Here is a 22131-nt window from a genome sequence, read left to right as displayed (position 1 = left end):
GTGGTCGAGGAAAGGACTATAACAACATTTAAAAGTCATTTGGATAGGTACATTGATATGAAAGGTTTAGAGGGATATGGACCAAACATGGCAGGCAGGAGTATTGGAGAAGCGACACCTTGCTCGGCACAAACAAGTTGAGCCGAAGGGCCTCTTTCCATGCCACATGACTCTCTGACTCTATGACTCTATATGAATTAAAAATCTATTTAAACAAAAAATAAACTCACATTTATACATTACAGTTATTGTACAAGTAACATTTCAACCAAATAACACAATGCATGCATTTGGTATAATTCCTGAATAAAGAGTTAAATATCAGTGATTTTTAAGCTATATCTTTCATCAAATTAATGTCACACATTAAATGATGTCTTCAGTTCCCACCTGTTTCAGGTTTGCTAGAATTTGTTTTCTTTGGTAAAAGATCTTCTAAATCTTGAAGCATTGGATTGACGGTGTTTTTATTGTTCCTTTTATTCTTTTGCTCTTCACGTTGCTTTTATAATAAAAAAGAAATTGTGCCATATTTTTAACACACCTAAATATATTTAAAGATTGTAACTCAACACTTAGATGTCAGCACAGGGGCAATGCTTAGCTTACACGTTTTAGATATTTTTCTAAAAAAGTATCTTAACTAAACATGCATGCACAAATGGAAATTGGATTGCTTTGCACATTTTTCAGTGCTGTGCAAACCAGAATTGTTGTAAACCATAGTAAATCATTCTGCAGAGAAGACATACCACTCACAAAACTGAGCCAGGCACTTTCTCCAGGCAGTATGTAGAAACAAGGAACTGCAGATGCTGGTTTATACCAAAGATAGACACAAAGTGCTGGAGTAACTCAGCAGATAAGGCAGCATCTCTTGAGAAAAAGGATAGGTAATGTTTTGGGTCAGGACCCTTCTTCAGACTGTACATAGGGGGTGGTGGCAGGTGAATGGTTGGAGGTTCGAAAAGACCAGGACCAATCAGTGCCAGCCACAAATGCCCTCAGGTAGGGTGGTGCCTGTTTCGCCCATTGTGGCTGGGGAGGGTGAAGGGGAAGGGAGTAAGTAGGTGACTTAAAATGAGAGAATCCTGGCATCCATACCACTGCATCTAATGGCATGCCAGTTGAAGACTTTTTGGTCTGAAATGGATCTCCCAGGTCCAGAAAATGACTATCATGTGGCAATCTCAATGAAACATGGTGTAGGAAAAGCTTTGATTCTGAATACTGTACATCAAAGTTGGAGTGGCTGAGAAACATTCCCACTAGGACACAAGAAGATTACAATCATGCGCCTTTTTCATGGAAGAATATACCAACAGACTCTGCCTATACAGAAGAGTTGATGTCCAAGCTTTAAAAGTACACTATTTCACAGATACACTGCATAGCTGGTGTGTACTGGGAGAAGACAAATTTCTACCCTGAAGAATCTCAATATTTTAAATAAAGGTTCTTTCTAGAAAGCATAAATACAGAAAAACATGCATTCCTTGTTTGCATAATAACTGTACATTCAGTGAGACTAGTTTTCAAGGTGAACTTACCATTTGCATCTTCTTTTTTAACTCCAGATTTGCCTCCTTATATGTTTTTGAGGTAGCATTAAGGTAGTATATGCCTAAACTGCAATTGAAACACAAGTAGAAAGGCAATCAAATGTCTTAGTGCTGAATGAATATCGAGCACATAGTACAAGTTCATCTTTAAACATAATATACATATAAGCAGATTGCTCTTTGTTCAAAATTACAGTTAAGATATGACAACACTGATTTTTGTCATATTGAGTGATCAGTCAATAACCGAGAGCAACTGAGGCTGGGAAAAGGATTATTTAAAATTATGTTTCTAAACATTTTACTGAGAGCAAAATAAAGATTAGAATATTCAGTTGTGCTTGAATTTGAAATGCAAACAAACCTATTTAAACATTTTTTAAATATGTACGTTGAAATGCTTATCTGAGAACCAGTGAAAATAAACCAGTAAAAGCACACCATTAAAAACTCACTCATACCTCATGCAAAAATCTGTGATTGTTTTTTTGCATAGGAATAGTTCATAAATACCAGATATTTTCACCCGCTTATTGATTTCTCTTGAGCATGATGAGGACATTTTCAATGAGGAAATCACTAATTTCATCAGCCAGAGGATGGTCAATCTGTGGACTTCATTGCCACAGATGCTGTGGAGGCTGTTATTGGGTATTTTTTTATGGTGGAGATTGATAGGATCTTAATTAGTAAGGGTGTCAAAAGGAGAAGACAAGAGAATGGGATTGAAAGTGAAAATATAGATCAACCATGATCAAATGGTGAAGCATACTCAATTGGCCAAATGGCCTAATGGTGCTCCTATCTCTTATGAACTTATGAAAAGATCATGGTTCCAAATTTCGTCAATAGATCTTGCCTGTTCCATATTTCTTGTTGCTTCATAATTTACTTTTCTTATAACCTATTAAAGCTAAATAAAAAGAATGATGCTCCTTTTATGGCGAGTGCACATTACAATTTTCATTGGGCTAAATTAGATTTAATTTTAATCTCTGTGTCCACAATGAGGTCACTGGTAAAAGGAATGAAAGAAAATGCTTGCCGCGGATCCATTTTCCTCTCCCAAATATCCCTGTTCATTCCAATTATGGAATCTAAAAAGCGCATCTTATGGAACATTAAATATGGTTTGGATTGAGCTCACTGTGGAGTGCTCTCACTCAAGTAGTTTATCACTTTCCGAGGTTGCAAAAAATTGTCCGTTGATTATTTACTGGAAACAAGATTGCAGTACCTAACTATCCATGAAGCAACTACATTACTATTAATGTTTCTGTAATGCATTCTCTTATAATTCTTTCTTGCAATTATTAGATGTCATATTGGCACAGGTTCACCTATGTAAATCCAAATATATTGAAAGAGGCTTATTGAGGGAAATCCAGTAAAGTTATTGTTTAGTCAAATGCTTTGTGCTAATCACTTTGTCTTGAGAGCATATTTTCTTAAGTACCAATTAATAGCATCTTTTTTTTTGCTATGGGTAATTAGTTGTCATAACTACTTCTTGTACAGGTACCATTAGGCAATATAATAGTAGTAGCATAATAAAAAGTACTAATGATCATTCATTTATGGACAGTCTGATATATTTATTTATAAACCACTTTCTTTCTAGTCTTCTACTAAGATAGTTTCAAAGAAGGAATAGATGTTTTGGTTCCTGCAAATCAATGAGGTGCTGCATCCTGCATCAGGCCTGTCTTGTTCTGTGAGGTGTATGCGCTGGGAATCTCAGCAAGATAAAGCTTCTCCATGGACTCCATGCTAGGTTCACTGGCAGACCATACAAATGTAATGCCATCTATCATTTAGTAACTTTGGGAGTTCTGTGCATGACAATATATGCACAGAAGTCCCATTTAAAAGGCCTGTTTCCAACTGCCATTAACATTCCATCAATTAGAGGATTTGGTTTTGTTGAAGAGAAAATTAAACTTACACCATCAGTAAGATCCCGGGCAGAATCAACCCTGGATTTGAAGCATAACTGAAGAGTTTTCCAACAAATGCCGGGAAATCATACTGAATGGTTTCCATAATAACCTCAAACATTTTAGCCTTCCCACTAAGAAAAAAGGCAAAGAGTTAAATTGCAACGTGATCTAAATAGTAAGGTCTAAGTAAACATTACACATTAATGACAAATAATTTGTGTTCCTTATTAATTTTTATCATTAAACTTTAGACTGCCCATCTGTTCCATGCAACAAAACATTTATGTGGAAATAAGCATAATGTTACAGGTGCAGTCATAGCATGGTATTCAGTAGGAAAGCTCACTCCTGGGCAATGAGGAACAGTCACACAGGACTGCAGCACAGGGTTTTGTACGGGTTCCTTTTCAAAGCAATTCCCAGCTACATTCCATACGTTGGACCCATTAATGGGAAGTTATTTGTATCTATTTCAAGAAAGTGCAGGTATAGAAGTTCATAAGTGATAGGAGCAGAGTTAGGCCATTCGGCCCATCAAGTCTACTCTGCCATTCAATCATGGTTGATCTATCCTTCCCTCTCAACATTCTCGTGCCTTCTCCCCATAACCCCTGACGCCCGTGCTAATCAAGGATCTATCTATCTCTGCCTTAAAAATATCTGTTGCCGTTATGCGTGACTGTAAGACTGTGACTACCTAGACAGGTGGTTTAGGAGAATTCTGAGGATATCTTAATGTCTTAAACTGGAGTGCAGAGAAGATTTAGGTTTAGGTTTTTTTTTGCAATTGTCACGTGCACTGAGGTACAGTGAAAAGCTTTTTTTTCATGCTATCCAATCAGGTCAGATAATACTATACATAAATACTGTCAAGTCAAACTCGTACAAAAGATAAAGCAAAGGGGAAGATACAGAGTGCAGAATTAGTTCTCAGCATTGTAGTGCGTCAGTTCCACAAAGTCTGATTTATGTAATGGGGTAGATGTGAATCGGACAAGACCCTAGTGTATAGAAGTACCATTCAGAAGCTTGATAATAGAGGGGAAGAGAATGTTGACAGGACCTCAGGGCCTAAGCTACAGGGAGAGATTGGGCAGACAGTGACTTAATTCCCTGGACTGCAGGAGGCTGCATCTTACCTCAATGAGGTGTATAAAATCATGAGGGAATAGATAGGTTGAATTAATAAATTATTTTATACAGGGAAGGGGACTCAAGAGCCATAGGTTAAAGGTGAGAGGGGAAAGGCTTAGTAAGAAACTGAAGGGCATTTTTTTCTTACCGAGGTTGGTGGTTATATAGAACATACTGCCAGAGGAAGTAGTTGAGGCAGGTTCTATTACAACATTTAAAAGACACTTGGATATGTACATGGATAGGAAGGATTTAAAGGAATAGGGGCCAAATGTGGAGAAATGGGACTTCCTTAGATGGGGCATCTTGGTCCGCATGGACCTGTTGTGCTGATGGCCCTGTTTCCGTGCTCTATGACTATGGCTCCATCTTAAGAGTATTCACTTGTAATTACTGATGAGTGAGGTTATTTTCCCTAGGGAGTGCTAAAAGCAGAATGTGTCAAGAACCCTAAGGAGAGACAAGAACAGAAGTGAATTAATCAGGGATAGAAAAACAGTCAATACCTACCAGAACCTGTGTGAAACCTTTTGAACTACGACTATACACTCCAGAACGAAGGTCATCCAACCACGTAGTAAAGGTGCAGTATGCAGATGACACTTGCATTTGCACATGCTTAAAGGCTGAGCTCCAAGACATCATCAATTTGCTCATTTAATGAAGCACTTGAGAGGATGGACCTTACACTCAACCTCTGCAAGACAGTCCTTTACCAATCTGCCCCTGCTGAGCCACACTGCCTTCTGGCAATAAATGGTCACAACAAGACCCTGGAAAATGTCAAACACTACCCAGGGAAATACTCTCTGTGAACGCAGGTATTGATGATAGAATTGGTTGGATATTACACTTGTGTAAAGATCCAAGGAAATAAATCCATCCCTCTGGGTTGTGTTGATCATTGAAAATGTTCAGTAGTGCCTAGAAATGTCAGAAGGAGTAACAGAAGTGTGGAATTGACTATTAAGGATTTTGTACTCATGGCCTATAATCAGTTTCCCATCGAGGCAGTTGCTGACTTTCCTGGTCATAAAAGCATTTGGGTAAGTAATGATTAGAGTCAATGGCTGACTGGTTTGATGGAAGCCAGTGATGTCAGGAGAACCCAATGCTCAAGGTATCATCCATTCCTGACTGAAATTAAATTAGATGAAAGGGTTTATTCACAAATATAATGCCAGTGTGCCCTCAGTGATGCAGCTGTGAGCAGAAGATTGTGAGATATCACAGGGATCTGTTGAATTGACTTAGAAAGATCATGTACAACAAAGTAGAGAGTCAATATGAGGGGCTTGACCTGTACCAAGGTGGCAGTGAAGCAAAAGAACATGGTGGTCTACCATCCTGCAGAATGTCATGTACCTCAATGACAAAAGTCTTGAAAACATGAGCCTATGCACACATTATTCATCAGAGGGATCATGGTGTCACTGAAAACAATGGCAATACGCCATTTTTATTGATGGGCATAACTTTACCCAGATCGAAAGGTCCCCAATCCACCCTAAGTGAACAACCATGATCCAGCTATGGAATGTTGCAAGCAGTGTCACGACTGAGGAATGGGCATCGCAACGGTTAACAGCTGAAGACGGGTCCCAACCCGAAACATCACCTATCCAAGTTCACCAGAAATGCCGCCTGACCCGCTGGGTTACTATAGTTTTTTTGTTTCTTTCCTTGGTAAACCAGCATCTGCAGTTCCTTGTTTCTACAAGAACACTTCCTGCTTTTGGAATTAGAAAGGAGCTGTCATGGATGAACGGGCCCGTGCACTTCTGTTCTATTTTTTCACATTGGGCAATGCATCATAAGGCTGTCAAAGAAACTGCCGATCACTGGATGTGTAATTTCTGTGGGAGTTTCTTTCAGCAGGATTACTGCAGTCAGTGAAGGCAGCTGATCATGTCTTCACAAAAGTAATAAGAATGGGCGATAAATTATAGGCATGCCAGTAATATATGCATCCAATAAATTAATAAAAACTGATATGTAGCATAGGTAATCAAGAATCTGAGCAACCTAATCCCATATTACAGCACCAGGTCACAGCTTTCAAGCACACGTCCAAGTATCCATCTATTATGTGATGATGTGGCGTTATATGGAGTACCCAAATTGCAGCCTAACTGGTGTTAAGAATAAGGGGTAGGCCATTTAGAACTGAGATGAGGAATAACTTTTTCAGTCAGAGAGTTGTGAATCTGTGGAATTCTCTGCCTCAGAAGGCAGTGGAGGCCAATTCTCTGAATGCATTCAAGAGAGAGCTGGATAGAGCTCTTAAGGATAGCGGAGTCAGGGGGTATGGGGAGAAGGCAGGAATGGGGTACTGATTGAGAATGATCAGCCATGGTCACATTGAATGGCGGTGCTGGCTTGAAGGGCCGAATGGCCTCCTCCTGCACCTATTTTCTATTGTGTTGCCTTGTAGATCTAGGAAAATCTTCCTGTTCCTAAAAAACTATATCTAATGTAGGGAAATGTCCTGTATGTATTTTTAACAATCTTATTCACTTTTCTAATATGGATAAAGATCTCTGGACATCCCCCCAAAAGTAACTTTGCTGGTCCACAACGCTCAATATTTTGCCATTTATTGCATATTCTCTTGCTGTGATGTACCACCTCACTGATTTTTGGGGTAAATTTCATTCCCCAGTTTTCAACCCAGCTGACCAGACCATCTATATCTTCTTAAAGTTTCCTCATATCCAACCATTAAGTAATTTGATTTCATCTGCAAACATATTTTCTCCCACCCCTTCTAGATCAGTCTAAATCATTGTCACATTAGCCAAGTACTGAGCTGTTATGGAAACCCACAGGTGAAAGCCTTCCTGACTCCAATATTCTATATTTTAATAATAGCCTAGAATATGAATTTTGTCTTTGCTGCATGGGTAGTCATGTGGCAGAGTAGATCGACCCCTTATTAGAGCACCTGTTTTGTTTATTTTTTGATTGGCCATGCTGTAATTATATCCGACTCCCAGTGAAGTAAACAAAGAATCTAATTGCAGTCTGACAAGTTCACAATATGAACATAGGAATAAATGGTTCTAACGATTATAGTTGAAAGGAAAGTGTAGGCAAAAGCTAGATTTTTCTATTAATATATTGCTCTTTTGTGACTTTGATCTTGGCAAGTCAAATATGAATCAGAGTTTTGAACTTTTGAGATAAACATTAACTGAGCAAGTATACCCGATGTCTGTGGATGTGAAAGTACAGTTCATTCTGTGTTAGACGTTAGACAATAGACAATAGGTGCAGGAGTAGGCTCTTCGAGCCAGCACCGCCATTCAATGTGATCATGGCTGATCATCCACAATCAGTACCCCGTTCCTGCCCTCTCCCCATACCCCCTGACACCGCTATCGTTAAGAGCTCTATCCAACTCTCACTTGAAAACATCCTGATAATTGGCCTCCACTGCTTTCTGAGGCAGAGAATTCCACAGATTTATTGGAGGAGGAAGTTAATTGGGTCAGGCAGAAGGGCGTGGGAAAGTGACAGTACTTACAATGGATAGATAGATCAATGAAATATTCAGTATATTGTCCAACTCACCTTGTACAATATCATGGGAAACTTAGTTGTGAAATTTCATGGGAGAATCAATAGGAGAATCAAAATCTTGCATGGAGAACACTTTGTGTATATTTGTAACATAAAACTCAACACCCTTATCGTTACAAAATGGACATCTTTCAGTTTGTTGTAAACGGCACCACAGAGGTTGATGACGAACAAATCATGATGTTTGCCTGCTAAACTATATATCAAATGCCTGGAAGATTTGCCTAATAAATGATTATATTAAATAAATATGTTTTGCTACTGTCTAACCCTTTTCATTATTGGTTCTTCACGATGTAGGAGGAGAAAATATCACACAGTGAGTTATTAGATTTAAATGGAGACTACAACAATTTATAGAAAAAATGGATATCTTTTCGAAAATATGTAATGTAAAATGCTATGGGAAAGAGCTGAACATGGAATAAAATACTATTTGAAAGGGCTAATAGAAAAATAACTTCTGTGCTATAATAGTCATAACTTACTTGATAAAATGATCCAAATTGAAACTATAACACCATGTTGATGTGATGCTGCAATTGCTTCCCCTTATTCATTTATAAATTCTTGGATAAAAGCATGCGAATTCAGGTATCAACAAAAATAATAGAGGCAGATGATATAAAGAAGTCTAATCCATCATTATTTCATTGTGTAGGAGAGAAGACATTGTCTTAAAACAGGACTAGATTGATTAAAACTGATTACCTGAATGGTCCACAATCAAATGAGGGGGTAAATGTCATTATGGTGTAGACAACTGGCAATACACTTAGGAATAAAATCAACAATAATAAAGACATGTAAAAATTATTGGATCCCGATGCCTTGAAAACTCTTGACTGAGGGACATTACAACACATAACAGCCCAGCATTGGAAGTACATGGATGTCAACAGCCGTAGAATATTGATGCCAATTAATCCGGGTGAATAGAAGGTGCCCATCCTGAAAAGAAAGAAAAATACTTTTCAAATCAATATAAAGCTCATGGATGCTAGAACCAGCACAACAGGAAAACTAGCCTGGTCCTATTTTTTGTCTTCCACTGCCTTTGGGATTTTAATAATTGAAATTATTTGAACATTATCACATGGTTGGTTTGTGGTAATTTGTAATGACGTTTCTAATGATGTTTGTTTCCTTACATTTACTAGGACAACATTGATGTACTTAATTGACTGTAAAGTAATATGATACATTCTGAGGACGTGGAAGTTACTACATTTGATTTCTTCTCTATAGTAATCAGGAGAAAGGTTTCCATAGGTGCTGCTGGTTCTACCACCAACTCCATCTGCTGGTAGAGTTCCAGTTCTGCAGGAACTTCTTCAATGTTAACCACAAAGGACTGAAATATTCACTAAACACACTGCCATTCCACAGAGATCACAATTATTTAGTATTGTAAATGTAAGGCGGTTTAAGGCTAGTGCACATGAGTGCAAAACACCAAAGTCACAGACTTTTACACAGCTGATTGCTGTCATTACTCTGACAGTGCTCCAATATTGTGTCTGGGAACTCACCAGAAGACTAATCGGTCGGCGGGGCCGGTAACCCGCCTGAAGTCTCGTATGTCAGCAGGACCAGTATCTCACCCGATGGTTCATCGGATGGCGTAACTGGGAGGGAGCTGGAGATGTCGAATGAGAGGAGCTAGCACCACTAGGATGGTGAACCAGGGTAATGCCTCCAGCACCTTAAAGGTAGGCTGCTGGAGATGTACCCAGGATACAAAGATGGTCGGGCAAGAAGAGACGAGGGACATTGGTTTGCGGGAACTGCTCCAGTACATTGAGCTCCAGTACACTGACCGGGATTTGAACTTTGTATAATTGCACCAAAAATGGCCATATATACAAAAAGAATTTCACTGTGCAGTTGCATATGTGGCAAATAAAGCACTGTTGAATACTGGACCTCATTGGTGGAGATTGACCCTCAAAAATATTCCAGCTGTTACCACGGGGAAAGTTAGCAACTGAATCATGTCCCTGGCTAGGACTGGCACATTTCCAGTCATTCCATTCATTTCTATGGAGAGGGGTTGGAAAGTTGCACATAATTTACTTTTTTGACTTAATTAAATCAATGTATTATTACTGTATCATTCAATGGTTCAATGCTTCCTTTATTATCACGTGCACCAAGGTACAGTGAGATCTTGTTTGGCACACATCGGTAAATTTATTGCCATATAAAGTCAAGAGACAAGAGAGTCAAGAGTGTTTTATTGTCATATGTCCAGATAGAACAGTGAAATTCTTATTTGCAGCAGCACAAAAGAACATGTAAACATAGTACACGGTAAACAATATAATGAGAGACAGAGAGAGACAGAGAGAGAGAGAGACAGAGACAGAGAGACAGACAGAGAGAGAGAGAGAGAGAGAGAGAGAGAGAGAGAGAGAGAGAGAGAGAGAGAGAGAGAGAGAGAGATTCAGAATTTTACATCAAAATGTACAATATGGCGCGTAATGCAACTTTTCAGCAAAAAAAAGGTATGCACACCAAATGTGCATACGCGTTGCGCTACATTCATGTGTGAAAAACAACTATTATTTCCAACAGTCTAGTTCTTGGACTACATATACAATATCAGGCCTATCATGAGTATATTCTGCTATTTATAGAAAGGTTTATTGAACAGAGATACTTTTTGCAACACAAAGAAAAAATAGTTTTGATTTGTTTTTTCTATTTTGCTTTTTCCTTACACATCCCAATTCCCTTGGTGTTGAATAAAAGAATGTTGGTCATAAAATGTATGACTAAGTTAAGAAGAAAGAGTTGATATATTTTTAAACCATGTTCTCAACTCCTCTGCCAATTACAAAGCAATATGCACAAATATCCTCAAATCTCTCTTTTCTGAAACCATTTTAGAATTGTGCCCTCTAGATAAACTGCCTCTTCTCATTCTCCTGATAAAATTACAAGATTTCTCACTTTATGGTATTGTTTTGTCTGCCACGCAACCTTATGCTGTCTATATCTCCTTGAAGACATATTATTTTCCTCAAAGCTCCAGGTTTGACCAGGTCATTGACATAAGCTTTGAACCACTGTATCATCACAGACCAATTTACACTTATCCTATTCAAATCACATTATGTTCTCGCCACATTCCCCTCAATACTCCCACACTGACACTCACTTTCCTTTCTTCCCTTCTCTTTCTTTCCTGAATATCTTTTATCCGGAATATTTAGAACCAATTGCTGCTTTTATTAAATATTTGCATTTGACAGAGACGATGTTTGAGCAGCATTAATGATTGATTAAGACTGGGGTTTAGTTTCACTTTCTCACAACGTACGTTAGTGAAATTGCTGATGGGAAAAGTACTGCACTGCTCAGGGCAACATCAATCAGAACAGAGATGACAACTTTACCAAACGTATCGCAGGGACTTGGTCAAAGTATGATAAGGATAGTAGATAATCAACTTACAAACACAGCAGGCTTCATCAAATATTGGGTTGTTCTCGTATTTTCTGTGAAAGACCTAAGATACGTCTGAGTGAAAGCAATTTCAGCTAAACTAGCACTTATCCAAATAATGAAGCACCTAAAATTACTGTAGGTAAATTATTTTGGCATTAACTGTAATATATTCTGACAAAATTAGGTATAATCTTTTAATTAGCAGAGTTGCATTCATCTTATTTGATATGGATATATTTTTTCCATCAATAAATATAAACAGTACAAGTCCATCTTACCCTTATATTTCCACAACTTTCACGTTTCCAAATAGCCTTAACACAATCTGTGCAACATATATCATGGACCATTTCCATCAAAACCCCCAGCCCTTCTCTACTGTGTTACTTAATGACACTGGCCAAATAAATAATATTAAATGATCCAAATAATGATCCATATTGTCACTCAGAAATGTTTCTAATAATCTGACCCACCTGTAGTTGCTCAATCTATCCCTTTCACCCTTTTAAAACAATGGTGCAATGTTCATTATCCACCAGCATCTTCTGGCATCACATCTCCAACTGGACTAGATGGCAAAATGATCATCTAATATTTCCACAGAACTTCTAACAGCTGGTGAAGCATGTATTTATCAAGGAAATTAGCAAATATTCCAACTCCCTTATATCCTCTCATTATATCTACTCTGCCAACAATTTACATATCTCTAATAATGCTTGCGCCATAATTTTTAGACAAAGTATTTTTTAAGAAACAAACACATTCTGACTACAATATTTTTCTCACAGACCTCTTTTCTTTAACTCCTTTTGATCTTTATATTTTTATATTATATAAAAGACCATTGAGTTTTTCTTCATTATTTGCAAGCTTGGTTCTGACCATCTCTCACTTATGGCACGTCCTACTACTCTCCGGCTCTATGTTTATGTTTTAACTTGCAACTACTGCTCTCTCTCACTTATTTACAGGTCACCGGCTGACATGCTTGGTTAGCCCATTGGGAAAAGATTAGGCAAATGTAGTTTAATCATATGGCTGTAAGGAAAGGCTTCATTACCATATCATTCCTTGATTGAAGATAAGTCCCAGAACATTTCCACTGATATCAAATTCAGTATATGAAGGCTGAAATGTTAAGAGCAAAAGTTGCAAGGTTAATAGAAAAAACTAATTGTAACTTCTTTTTACAACAAACTATTAAGAAAGGAGCCATTTGTCCAATGGGTCCATTAAATGTATACTAGCCATTGTTCATTAGATTTTTATTTATTTTTTGATTTAGAGATACAGCGCGGAAACAGGCCCTTCGGCCCACCGAGTCCGCGCCGCCCAGCGATCCCCGCACATTAACACTATCCTACACACACTAGGGACAATTTTTACATTTACCCACTCAATTAACCTACATACCTGTACGTCTTTGGAGTAAGAAATTAATTTTAAACTTTGTTACTAATCAAAGTGCAAATAATATACTGTGAAGCACTGTGAGCAAGTTCATCTTTACATATTTAATTGTGATTAGATGAGAACAAATTAAATTCGATCTTTAATCAAGTATCAAATATAATATACATAGAATGTTAATCATTATTAATTTACTCAACATGTTTCTTTTGATAAATAATACTTAACAAATCCATACTCCAGATCCCAGCACCAGCAGTAGTTAACAAATCTGACAAATAAGGCTCGTAGAAAATCTCCAACAAATATACTGCCGTAAGTTACGAGAATGTCAGACACAGTAAGCTTTGTGAATTCCTATAAATTGTAAATAACAAAAAATATTCAGTAAATAGTACAATCTTTCAAGACATGGTTAAATCTATAAAAACATAATCTCCTCATTTACACTGCTGTAATTTAACATAGATTTGAATCCATGTTGGAATTTAATACAGATTATGTGACACCGCATTGTGCAATGTGCTACTGACACGTAAAACACAAATAAGAAACAAAACATTCTGAAGTCCACATCTGCAGTATAGATTCAATTGACGTACCAGTCCAACGCCAGTCTCCCAGCAAGGCCCTCGGGGAAAATCCGCAGGATCTATTTGTGGGATACCAGGGGTCGAACTATTAGATGTTAAATTGAAGGCGTTCATCATGGCTAAAGTTTTGTTTTTTATACTTTCTTCCTCTGCCAACTGAACAAGAGAAGGAAAACATCTTGTTTAAAAATACATTTGTACACCAAATATATTTTAAAGGTATAGTTTAGATAGGGATCTGTCAAAGTCCGCATTTTTTTCAAAATCATCGAACATAGAACAATACAGCACAGGAACAGGCCCTTCGGCCCACAATAACTGTGCTGAGAATGATGCCAAATAAACTAATGTCACCTGCCTGCACATAATCCATATCCTTCCATTACTTGCAAATCTACAGGCCTATTGAAAAGCCTCCTAAATGTCACTGTGGTATCTGCTTCCATCACCAACCCAGGCAGCATATTCCAGGCACCGACCATCCTGTGTGTAAAAAACTTGACGCACAAATCTCATTTAAACTTTGCCCCTTTCAAATTACAGCTACAGCCTCTGGTCTGATATTCTCACCCTGGGAAAAGGATCTAATCGTCCACCCTATCTGTCTCCCATAATTTTATATACTTCTCTTAAGCCTCCCCTCAACCTCTGGTGGTCCAGAGAAAACAATCCGTCCTATCTCTCCCTGTAGCTAGTACCCACAAATGCAGCCAATCCTCCCATGGAAGACTGAAGATGTGCTCCCTCATGTATGCTTAACACTCTCAAGGGAAAATTGATAGGATTCATTAAAATGGGATGACTATTCCCTGCTCCAGACTGATTTATTTCCTTTCTCTCAGGAAATATCTCCTCTCTCCAAAGCCAATAAAAATCCTGGAAACCAAACATGCAAAGGCCTGTGTTCCTATTCTGTTTAATGTACCAATAAACATGTATACATACATGATGTACTCACACGAATAACAGTAAATTTAAAACAATTTTATTTTTAGGAGTAAAAAACAAAGTTGCAGGAAGAATTCAGCGGTTCAGGCAGCATCTGTGGAGGGAATGGATAGTCGATGTTTCAGAGTCTGAAGAAGGATCCTGGCCTGAGACGTCGCCTATTCATTCCCCCCACAGATGCTGCCTGACCCAATGAAATGCTCCACCACATTCTGTTTTATCCAAGATTCCAGCATCTGCAGTTCCTTGTGTCTTCCTCTTTATATTTAGGAGGTTGCACTTAACAGCTCTAGGAAGATATGATACAGCTATTAGGGAGGTCAAAAAGTGGCTCCTGGAATCTTCTGACCTTAGCATTTCAAATCTTCATTACAAGGTAGCTTTCACATCTTTGCTGTCACAAGAAGTATTACAACGAAAGTGTTTTTCTTCCCTGTGTTAATTTGCATCCACGAGTCCTTGTATAGTATTCATTTCTTGTTTTGCTAATAAGATTGATTAGCGAACAAAGCTCCTGTGGTTGATTAATTCCCAGCTTTTTTCTCGTTATTCTGGTCAGATCCAAATAATTCATGTTCAGTACAAACATGGCCCCCTTGTTGAATTTTTAAAAAGTGTAACCATAGCCTGGTTTGGGAACAGCTCCATCCAATACTGCAAGAACTTGCAGAGCATTGTGGTCGTAGCCCAGTCCATCACACAAAACAACCTCCCCACCATTGACTCCATCCACACTTCAGGCTGCCTTGGCAAGGCCATCAGCATAATCAAGAACCAGTTTGGCCACTGGGCCAAAGAACCTCCTTCCAGCCTGTATCTCTCAATCAATCAATCAATCAAGGCATCTTGTCTATCAGAAAATTGAAGACATCTAGTCACTATCATTGGACGCCAACATGTAGCTCCATTTTCTGTGAAGACAGAGCTGCTACTAACAAATATATCACTGTGATTACCAACTGGCAATATTCCCTTTGTGTGTTCATATGCAAGGTTCTGCCCCTTCAGCCCTTGCAGTTATTTTAATGCCATTATATCATTTACAAAAATGGCAACTCAGTTGAAAGTCACCCAGAAACAAGTGTGCACCTGAGTAAACAGAAATAGTTTCTTACCTGTGAGTTGACTTGATCAATAAGAGCCAGCAGAAATGTATACAGATTACCGAGGAACAGGGCAAACATTCGCCACAGCTGCCATTGCAATGCAATACGGGGGTGATAATTTTCCAGAGTAGCAATTGTTTCAAAAAGTGGAGGGACAAACATTCCCAACAATGCCATAACTATATCAATCTATAAAAATAACATATTTCATAGATAGTTATTCCTAATAATTTTGACTTCTGCAATATTATCCAATTTAAGTTGGTTACAGACTAATCGCTAAACGTTTAACGCTTATAAATGTATCCATAACTGAGAGGGCCACTCAGTTTGTCCAAGCTAAATAAAACTGCAAAAAAATGTGAACTGCAATGAATGTGGAAGATATCAGAGTTCACCAAATGTGATACAGTAGTCACAAAAACATGAATCAAATTGTTGGCTCAAGCATATTGTTGTCTCAAGCATTGTCTCAAATAGCTCCTGAATATGAGTGAGCTGCTATTTTTAGGATAGCTTCCGATTAAGTGATCATAAGGTCATAAGTGACAGGAGTAGAATCAGACCATTTCAAGTCTACTCTGCCATTCAATCATGGCTGACCTATCTCTCCCTCCTAACCCATATTCAATGGATAAATTTGTTAACAAAAATAAAAATGCATCATGTGTCACTTTTAAGAAACCATTTTAAATGAAATAAAATCAACAATGGGCATATCTGCAAATAAAAATACATTTCGTATTCTATCAATATGTAAATAGCCATGCGAGAGAAGGAAGCTCTTCTTGGGAGATGCGGCAGGACTCGTGACTGAAGTGTTAGTGGGGAAACACTTTAAACCAGTGCCTATCATTCTATTAGTTATGCAATAGATATAGAAAAGGATAGGACTCTTCCTAAAGTTGAAGTCCTAAATTCACATCCAAATCGTTACTAGAAAGAACGGACCACAGTGGATCCAACACCAATCCCAGTGGCACCAATCGGGGCAAGCCAATTTTGATGGTATTAGACAGGAACTTTCAAAAGTTGTTTGGGTGAGGCAGTTTGCAGGCAAAGGGTTGTCAAGTAAATGGGTGGCTTTTAAACGCAAGATGGTGGGAGTTCAGACCCAGCATGTACCACTAGCAGAATGAGGGAACCTTGGATGGCATGAGGTATTCAAGCTCTTGTCAAAGAAAAAGGAGAAGGCATATGTCAGGTATAGGCAACTGGGACCAAATAAATCCCTTGAGGAGTATTGGGTGTGTATGCGGTACACTTAAGGGGGAAACACAGGTGGACAAAAAGTGGGATGCAAGGAACTGCGATGCAGGTTTACAAAAAAAAGACTGCTGGAGTACTCAGTGGGTCAGGCAGCATCTCTGGAGGACATGGATAGATGACGTTTCAGGTTGGGACCCTTCTTCAGACTGATTGTAGTATGTGGGAGAGACAGGATCAACATGCATTTGGAAAGCCAAGGACTGATTAGGGATAGTCAGCATAATTTTTTTCTATGTGGGAAATCACCATTTTTATAGTTTTTTGAAGTGGTGACCAAGAAGATTGATGAGGCAGAGCAGTAGTGTCGACATGGGCTTTTTCTTTGACAAGGTACCACATAGTAGGCAGGTTTGGAAGGTTGGATCACAGAGGATCCAGAGCAAACTAGCCAATTGGCGATAGAATTGGCTTGAAGGAAGGAAAAAGAGAGGGTGCTAGTAGATGGCTGTTTTTCAGACTGGAGGCCTGTAATAAGTGGTGTGCCATAGGGATTAGTGCTGGATCCACTGTCGTTTGTATTTATATTAAGGGTTTGGATGTGAATGTAGTTGGCATGGTTAGTAAGTTTGTACATGACACTAAAATCCGTAGTAAAGTGGACAGTGAAGAAGGTTATCTAGGATTACAACAGAATTTTGATCAACTGGACTAATTGTCCAACAAATGGCAGTTGGAGTTTAGTTCAGATAAATGCAAGGTGTTGCATTTTGGTAAGAAAAATCCAGTTAGACTTGCACAGTAACGGTTTAGGTTTAGGTTTATTATTGTCACATGTACCGAGAGAAAGGGTTTGTTTTGCATGCAACCTAATCAGTTCAGATATTCCATACATAGATACATTCAGTGTAAATAGTTGAGCCCTGAGCACTGTTGTAGAACAGAGTGACTTCTAGGGACAGAATCATAGTTTCATGAAAGTGGCGACAGGGGTGGGCAAGGTGGTGAAGAAGTCATTTGACATGCTTGTCTTCATCAGTCAGTGCATTGAGTAAAGTACTTGTCATGTTTCAGGTGTTAGTAAGACCACATTTGGAACAGTACTGTGTGCAGTTTTGGTTACCCTGCTTTAGGAAGGATGCCATGAGACTGGAAAAGGTGCAAAAAAGTTTTACAAGGATATTACTGGGTCTGGGGAATTACTGGGTATAAGGAGAGGCTGGGTCTTTTTTTCTGTGAGGGATGAGGGGTGATTTTGTCATCTGGTCTCAGTCCGGTAGAAGTCAGCGCGCCAGACTACCACGACACCTCCCTTGTCAGCGGGTTTGATAACTAAGTCGGGGTTGCTGCAGAGTGAGCGGAGGGCTGTACGTTCAGGAGAGGAGAGGTTGGAGTAAGTCAGGGGAGTGGAAAATTTGAGGCGGTTGATGTCCCGCCGGCAGTGGGAAATGAAAAGGTCTAGTGAAGGTAAATGGTCAGCTGGGGGAATCCAAGAGGAAGGGTTCTGCTGGAGACAGTTTTACAGGAAACAGAGTGGGAAGAAGTGTAAAAGTAGCTATGGGAGTCAGTAGGCGTAGTAGATGTTGGTCCTCATTCTTTAGGAAACGGGGGTTCCCCTCTTCCATTATAGATGAGGCTCTCACTAGAGTCTCTATATCCCGCAGCTCCACTGTTGCTCCCCCTCTCCCCATTCATAACAAGGATAGAGTCCCCCTTGTCCTCACCTTCCACCCCATCAGCCGTCGTGTACAACAAATTATCCTCCAACATTTCCGCCACATCCAATGGGATCCCACTACTGGCCACATCTTCCCATCTCCACCCCTTTCTGCTTTCCACAGAGACTGTTCCCCCCGTAACACCCTGGTCCACTCGTCCCTTCCCACCCAAACCACCCCTCCCCAGGTACTTTTCCCTGCAACTGTAGGAGTTGCAACAACTGTCCCTTTACCTCCTCCCTCGACTCCATCCAAGGACCCAAACAATCTTTCCAGGTGAGGCAGAGGTTCACCTGCACCTCCTCCAACCTCATCTATTGTATCCGCTGTTCCAGATGTCAACTTCTCTACATCGGAGTGACCAAGCGCAGGGTCGGCGATTGTTTCGCTTAACACCTTTGCTCAGTCCTCCTTAACTAACCTGATCTCCCGGTGGCTCAACACTTCAACTCCCCTTCCCACTCCCAATCTGACCTTTCTGGCCTGGGCCTCCTCCATTGTCAAAGTGAGGCCCAGCGCAAATTGGAGGAACAGCATCTCATACTTCCCTTGAGCATTTTATACCCCAGCGATATGAAGATTGGCTTCCCTAACTTCAAATAGTTCCTCATTCCCTCTCTTTCCCCTCCCTCTTCCCAGTTCTCCCACTAGCCTTCCTGTCTCCTGCTACATCCCATCTATGTCCCGCCCCCTCCCCTGACATCAGTCTGAGGAAGGGTCTCGACCCGAAACGTCACCCATTCATTTCTCTCCAGAGACGCTACCTGACCCACTGAGTTACTCCAGCATTTTGTGTCTACCTCCAAATCTAGATCATGTAGGCTGAGGGTGAGAGGAGAATGATTTAAAAGGGACCTAAGGAATACATGTTTCACACAGAGGGTAGGGTGAACATGGAATGAGCTGTCAGAGGAAGTGGTACAGGCAGGTACAATTATATTTTAAAGACTTAGGCAGGTACAAGGATAGGAAAGCTTTAGAGGGATATAGGCCAGGCATGGGCAAGTCAGACTAGCTTGGTTTGGCTACGGTCAGCTTGGGCAAGTAGGGCTGAAGAGCATATTTCTGTGCTGTATGACGCTTTGACTCTTGAAAAATTCTATTCATTTTATGTTAGTAGCTGTAAAGGAAAACTTACCTCATTTTTCTGATACCAGGTTAAGTTACCCACTGCTGAATATGTCTGGGATTTTTTCACAACATAAAAAATGAGGTACCCACTTCCAGCAAGACAACAAAATATAAGAAAATTGGACAGAATAATTAAAAATCTCCTTAGGTGAACATTTTCATCTTTTTGGTTTTCTTCTTCATCCACAATGGATTCCTGACAAAATAACATGTATAAAAATTTAAAATAACTCGTTATGCTTATTGTAAAAATGTGTGGATTATTTGCAAAGATAGCAATTTGATCGTGTTTCTGGAGTTGTGGAGTCGCTGCAGAGCATTGAATATCTGTACTTCCCCAGAGGTTATCACCCCAGAGACACAGAGAGCTCAGCTGGATGGGTAAGGGATGGACACGTAGGTGAGTGCGGTCCAAAGTCTCAGAGTCCACCGTCTAATGGAACTGATGGTCACGAGTGGAGGATGGTCTTCAAAGTTTAGAGATGCAGTCATCTGAAGGAGTTCAAATTGGGAATAGATGGGCTTTTTCTGAAACAATTGCACTATGTCCCACATGGAGCATTGCATCCCAGGTGGCAGTATATTAAAGAAATCACTCACTGTGGTCCATGTTGTAAACAGATTGGGTCTGACATGCAGAGGGCAGTGGATACTGATGTGATTGGATATTCTGAACATAATTTCAAAGTCTGATGGCACGAAACTTGCAAGTGAGCAGTGAATAAATAAGCAAATAGCAGGACAGACAAAGGAGAGTCAGTAGATGTTGTTTACCTAGATTTTCAGAAAGCCTTTGATGAGGTACCTCACATGATGCTGCTGAGGAAGATGAATGCCCACGGTATCAAAGGCAGATATACTAGCATGGATAGCAGATTGGCTGAATGTCAGAAGACGAAGAGTGGCAACAAAGGGGGCTTTAACTGGTTGGTTGCCAGTGACTAGTGGAGTTCCGCAAGGGTCAGTGCTGGGGCCACTACTCTTCAGGTTGTGTATTAATGATTTGGACAAGGGGAATGAAGGCTTTGTGGCCAAATTTGCAGATGATACAAAAATAGGTGGAGGGGCAGGTAGTGTGGAGAAAGCAGAGACTCTGCAGAAGGACCTGGACAGGTTGGGAGAGTGGACAGGGAAGTGGCAGATGGAATATAGTGTAGCAAATTGTGGAGTCATGCAATTTGGTAGTAAGAATAAAGGCGTAGACTATTTTCTAAATGGAGTGAGAATCCAGAAATCGGAGGTGCAAAGGGACTTGGGAGTGCTGGTGCAGGATTCCTAAAATGTTCATCTGCAAGTCGAATCGGTAGTAAAGAAAGCAAACTCAATGCTCGCATTTATTTCAAGAGAGCTTGTATACAAAAACAGGGATGTAATGCTGAGGCTCTTATAAGGAGCTAGTCAGGGCGCATTTGGAATATTGTGAGCAATTTTGGGCACCATATCTGAGGAAGGATGTGTTGGCTCTGGAGAAAGTCCAGAGGAGGTTACAAGAATGATCCCAGGCATGAGTAGGTTAACATATGATGAGCGTTTGTCGGCACTGGGCCTGTATTCGCTGGAGTTTCGAAGAATGAGGGGGGACTTCTTTGAAACGTAAATAGTAAAAGGCTTGGATACAGTGGATGTGGAGAGGATGTTTCCACTTGTGGGAGAGTCTAGGACTAGAAGTCATAGCCTCAGAATTAAAGGACGCACTTTTAGGAAGGAGATGAGAAGGAAATTTCTTTAGTCAGTGGGTGGAGAATCTGTGGGATTCTTTGCCAGAGAAGGCTGTGGAGGATGTCTGGATATGTTTAAGGCTGAGACAGATAGATTCTTGATTAGTACGGGTGTCTGAGGTTATATGGGGAAGGCAGGAAAATGGGATTAGGAGGGAGAGATAGATCAGCCACAGATAGAAACATAGAAAATATGTGCAGGAGGAGGCCATTTGGCCCTTTGAGCCAGCACCACCATTCATTGTGATCATGGCTGATCATCCACAATCAGGAACCTTTGCCTGCCTTCTCCCTATATCCCTTAATTCCACTAGCCCTTAGAGCTCTATCCAATCTTATAAATTCATCCAGTTAATTCGCCTCCACTGCCTTCTGTGGCAGAGAATTCCACAAATTCACAACTCTCTGGGTGAAAAAAATTCTTCTCACCTCAGTTTTAAATGGCCTCCCCTTTATTCTTAGACGGTGGCCCCTAGTTCTAGACTCCACCAACATTGGGAACATTTTTCTTGCATCTAGCTTGTCCAGTCCTTTTATAATTTTATATGTCTATATAAGATCCCCTCTCAACCTTCTCAACTCCAGTGAATACAACCCTAGTCTTTCCAAACTTTTCTCATATGA

The 22131-nt window shown here is 39.8% G+C and overlaps 1 protein-coding gene across 1 annotated transcript in view; it reads right to left on the bottom strand.

Annotated features, from left to right (window-relative positions):
• Nucleotides 1–390: 390 nt before the first annotated feature.
• The window catches only part of LOC144590908 (transmembrane channel-like protein 2-A), a gene marked incomplete at its 3' end in the record, with an annotated part of 44912 nt that continues 23171 nt past the window's right edge, over nucleotides 391–22131 (bottom strand). The window contains exons 11-19 of the mRNA XM_078395271.1: nucleotides 19797–19985; nucleotides 15744–15923; nucleotides 13690–13836; nucleotides 13316–13444; nucleotides 12738–12805; nucleotides 8930–9169; nucleotides 3508–3633; nucleotides 1551–1629; nucleotides 391–502 (exon numbers count right to left, since the gene is read on the bottom strand). Coding sequence (XP_078251397.1) covers nucleotides 391–502; nucleotides 1551–1629; nucleotides 3508–3633; nucleotides 8930–9169; nucleotides 12738–12805; nucleotides 13316–13444; nucleotides 13690–13836; nucleotides 15744–15923; nucleotides 19797–19985 — 1270 coding nt within the window. The remainder of the gene's footprint in view (nucleotides 503–1550; nucleotides 1630–3507; nucleotides 3634–8929; nucleotides 9170–12737; nucleotides 12806–13315; nucleotides 13445–13689; nucleotides 13837–15743; nucleotides 15924–19796; nucleotides 19986–22131) is intronic.

This window comes from Rhinoraja longicauda, unplaced genomic scaffold, assembly GCF_053455715.1.
Source record: "Rhinoraja longicauda isolate Sanriku21f unplaced genomic scaffold, sRhiLon1.1 Scf000389, whole genome shotgun sequence".
NCBI classification, from domain to species: domain Eukaryota; kingdom Metazoa; phylum Chordata; class Chondrichthyes; order Rajiformes; family Arhynchobatidae; genus Rhinoraja; species Rhinoraja longicauda.
Note: the sequence above shows the minus strand (reverse complement) of the source record. Positions and strands in the feature narration are given on the sequence as shown.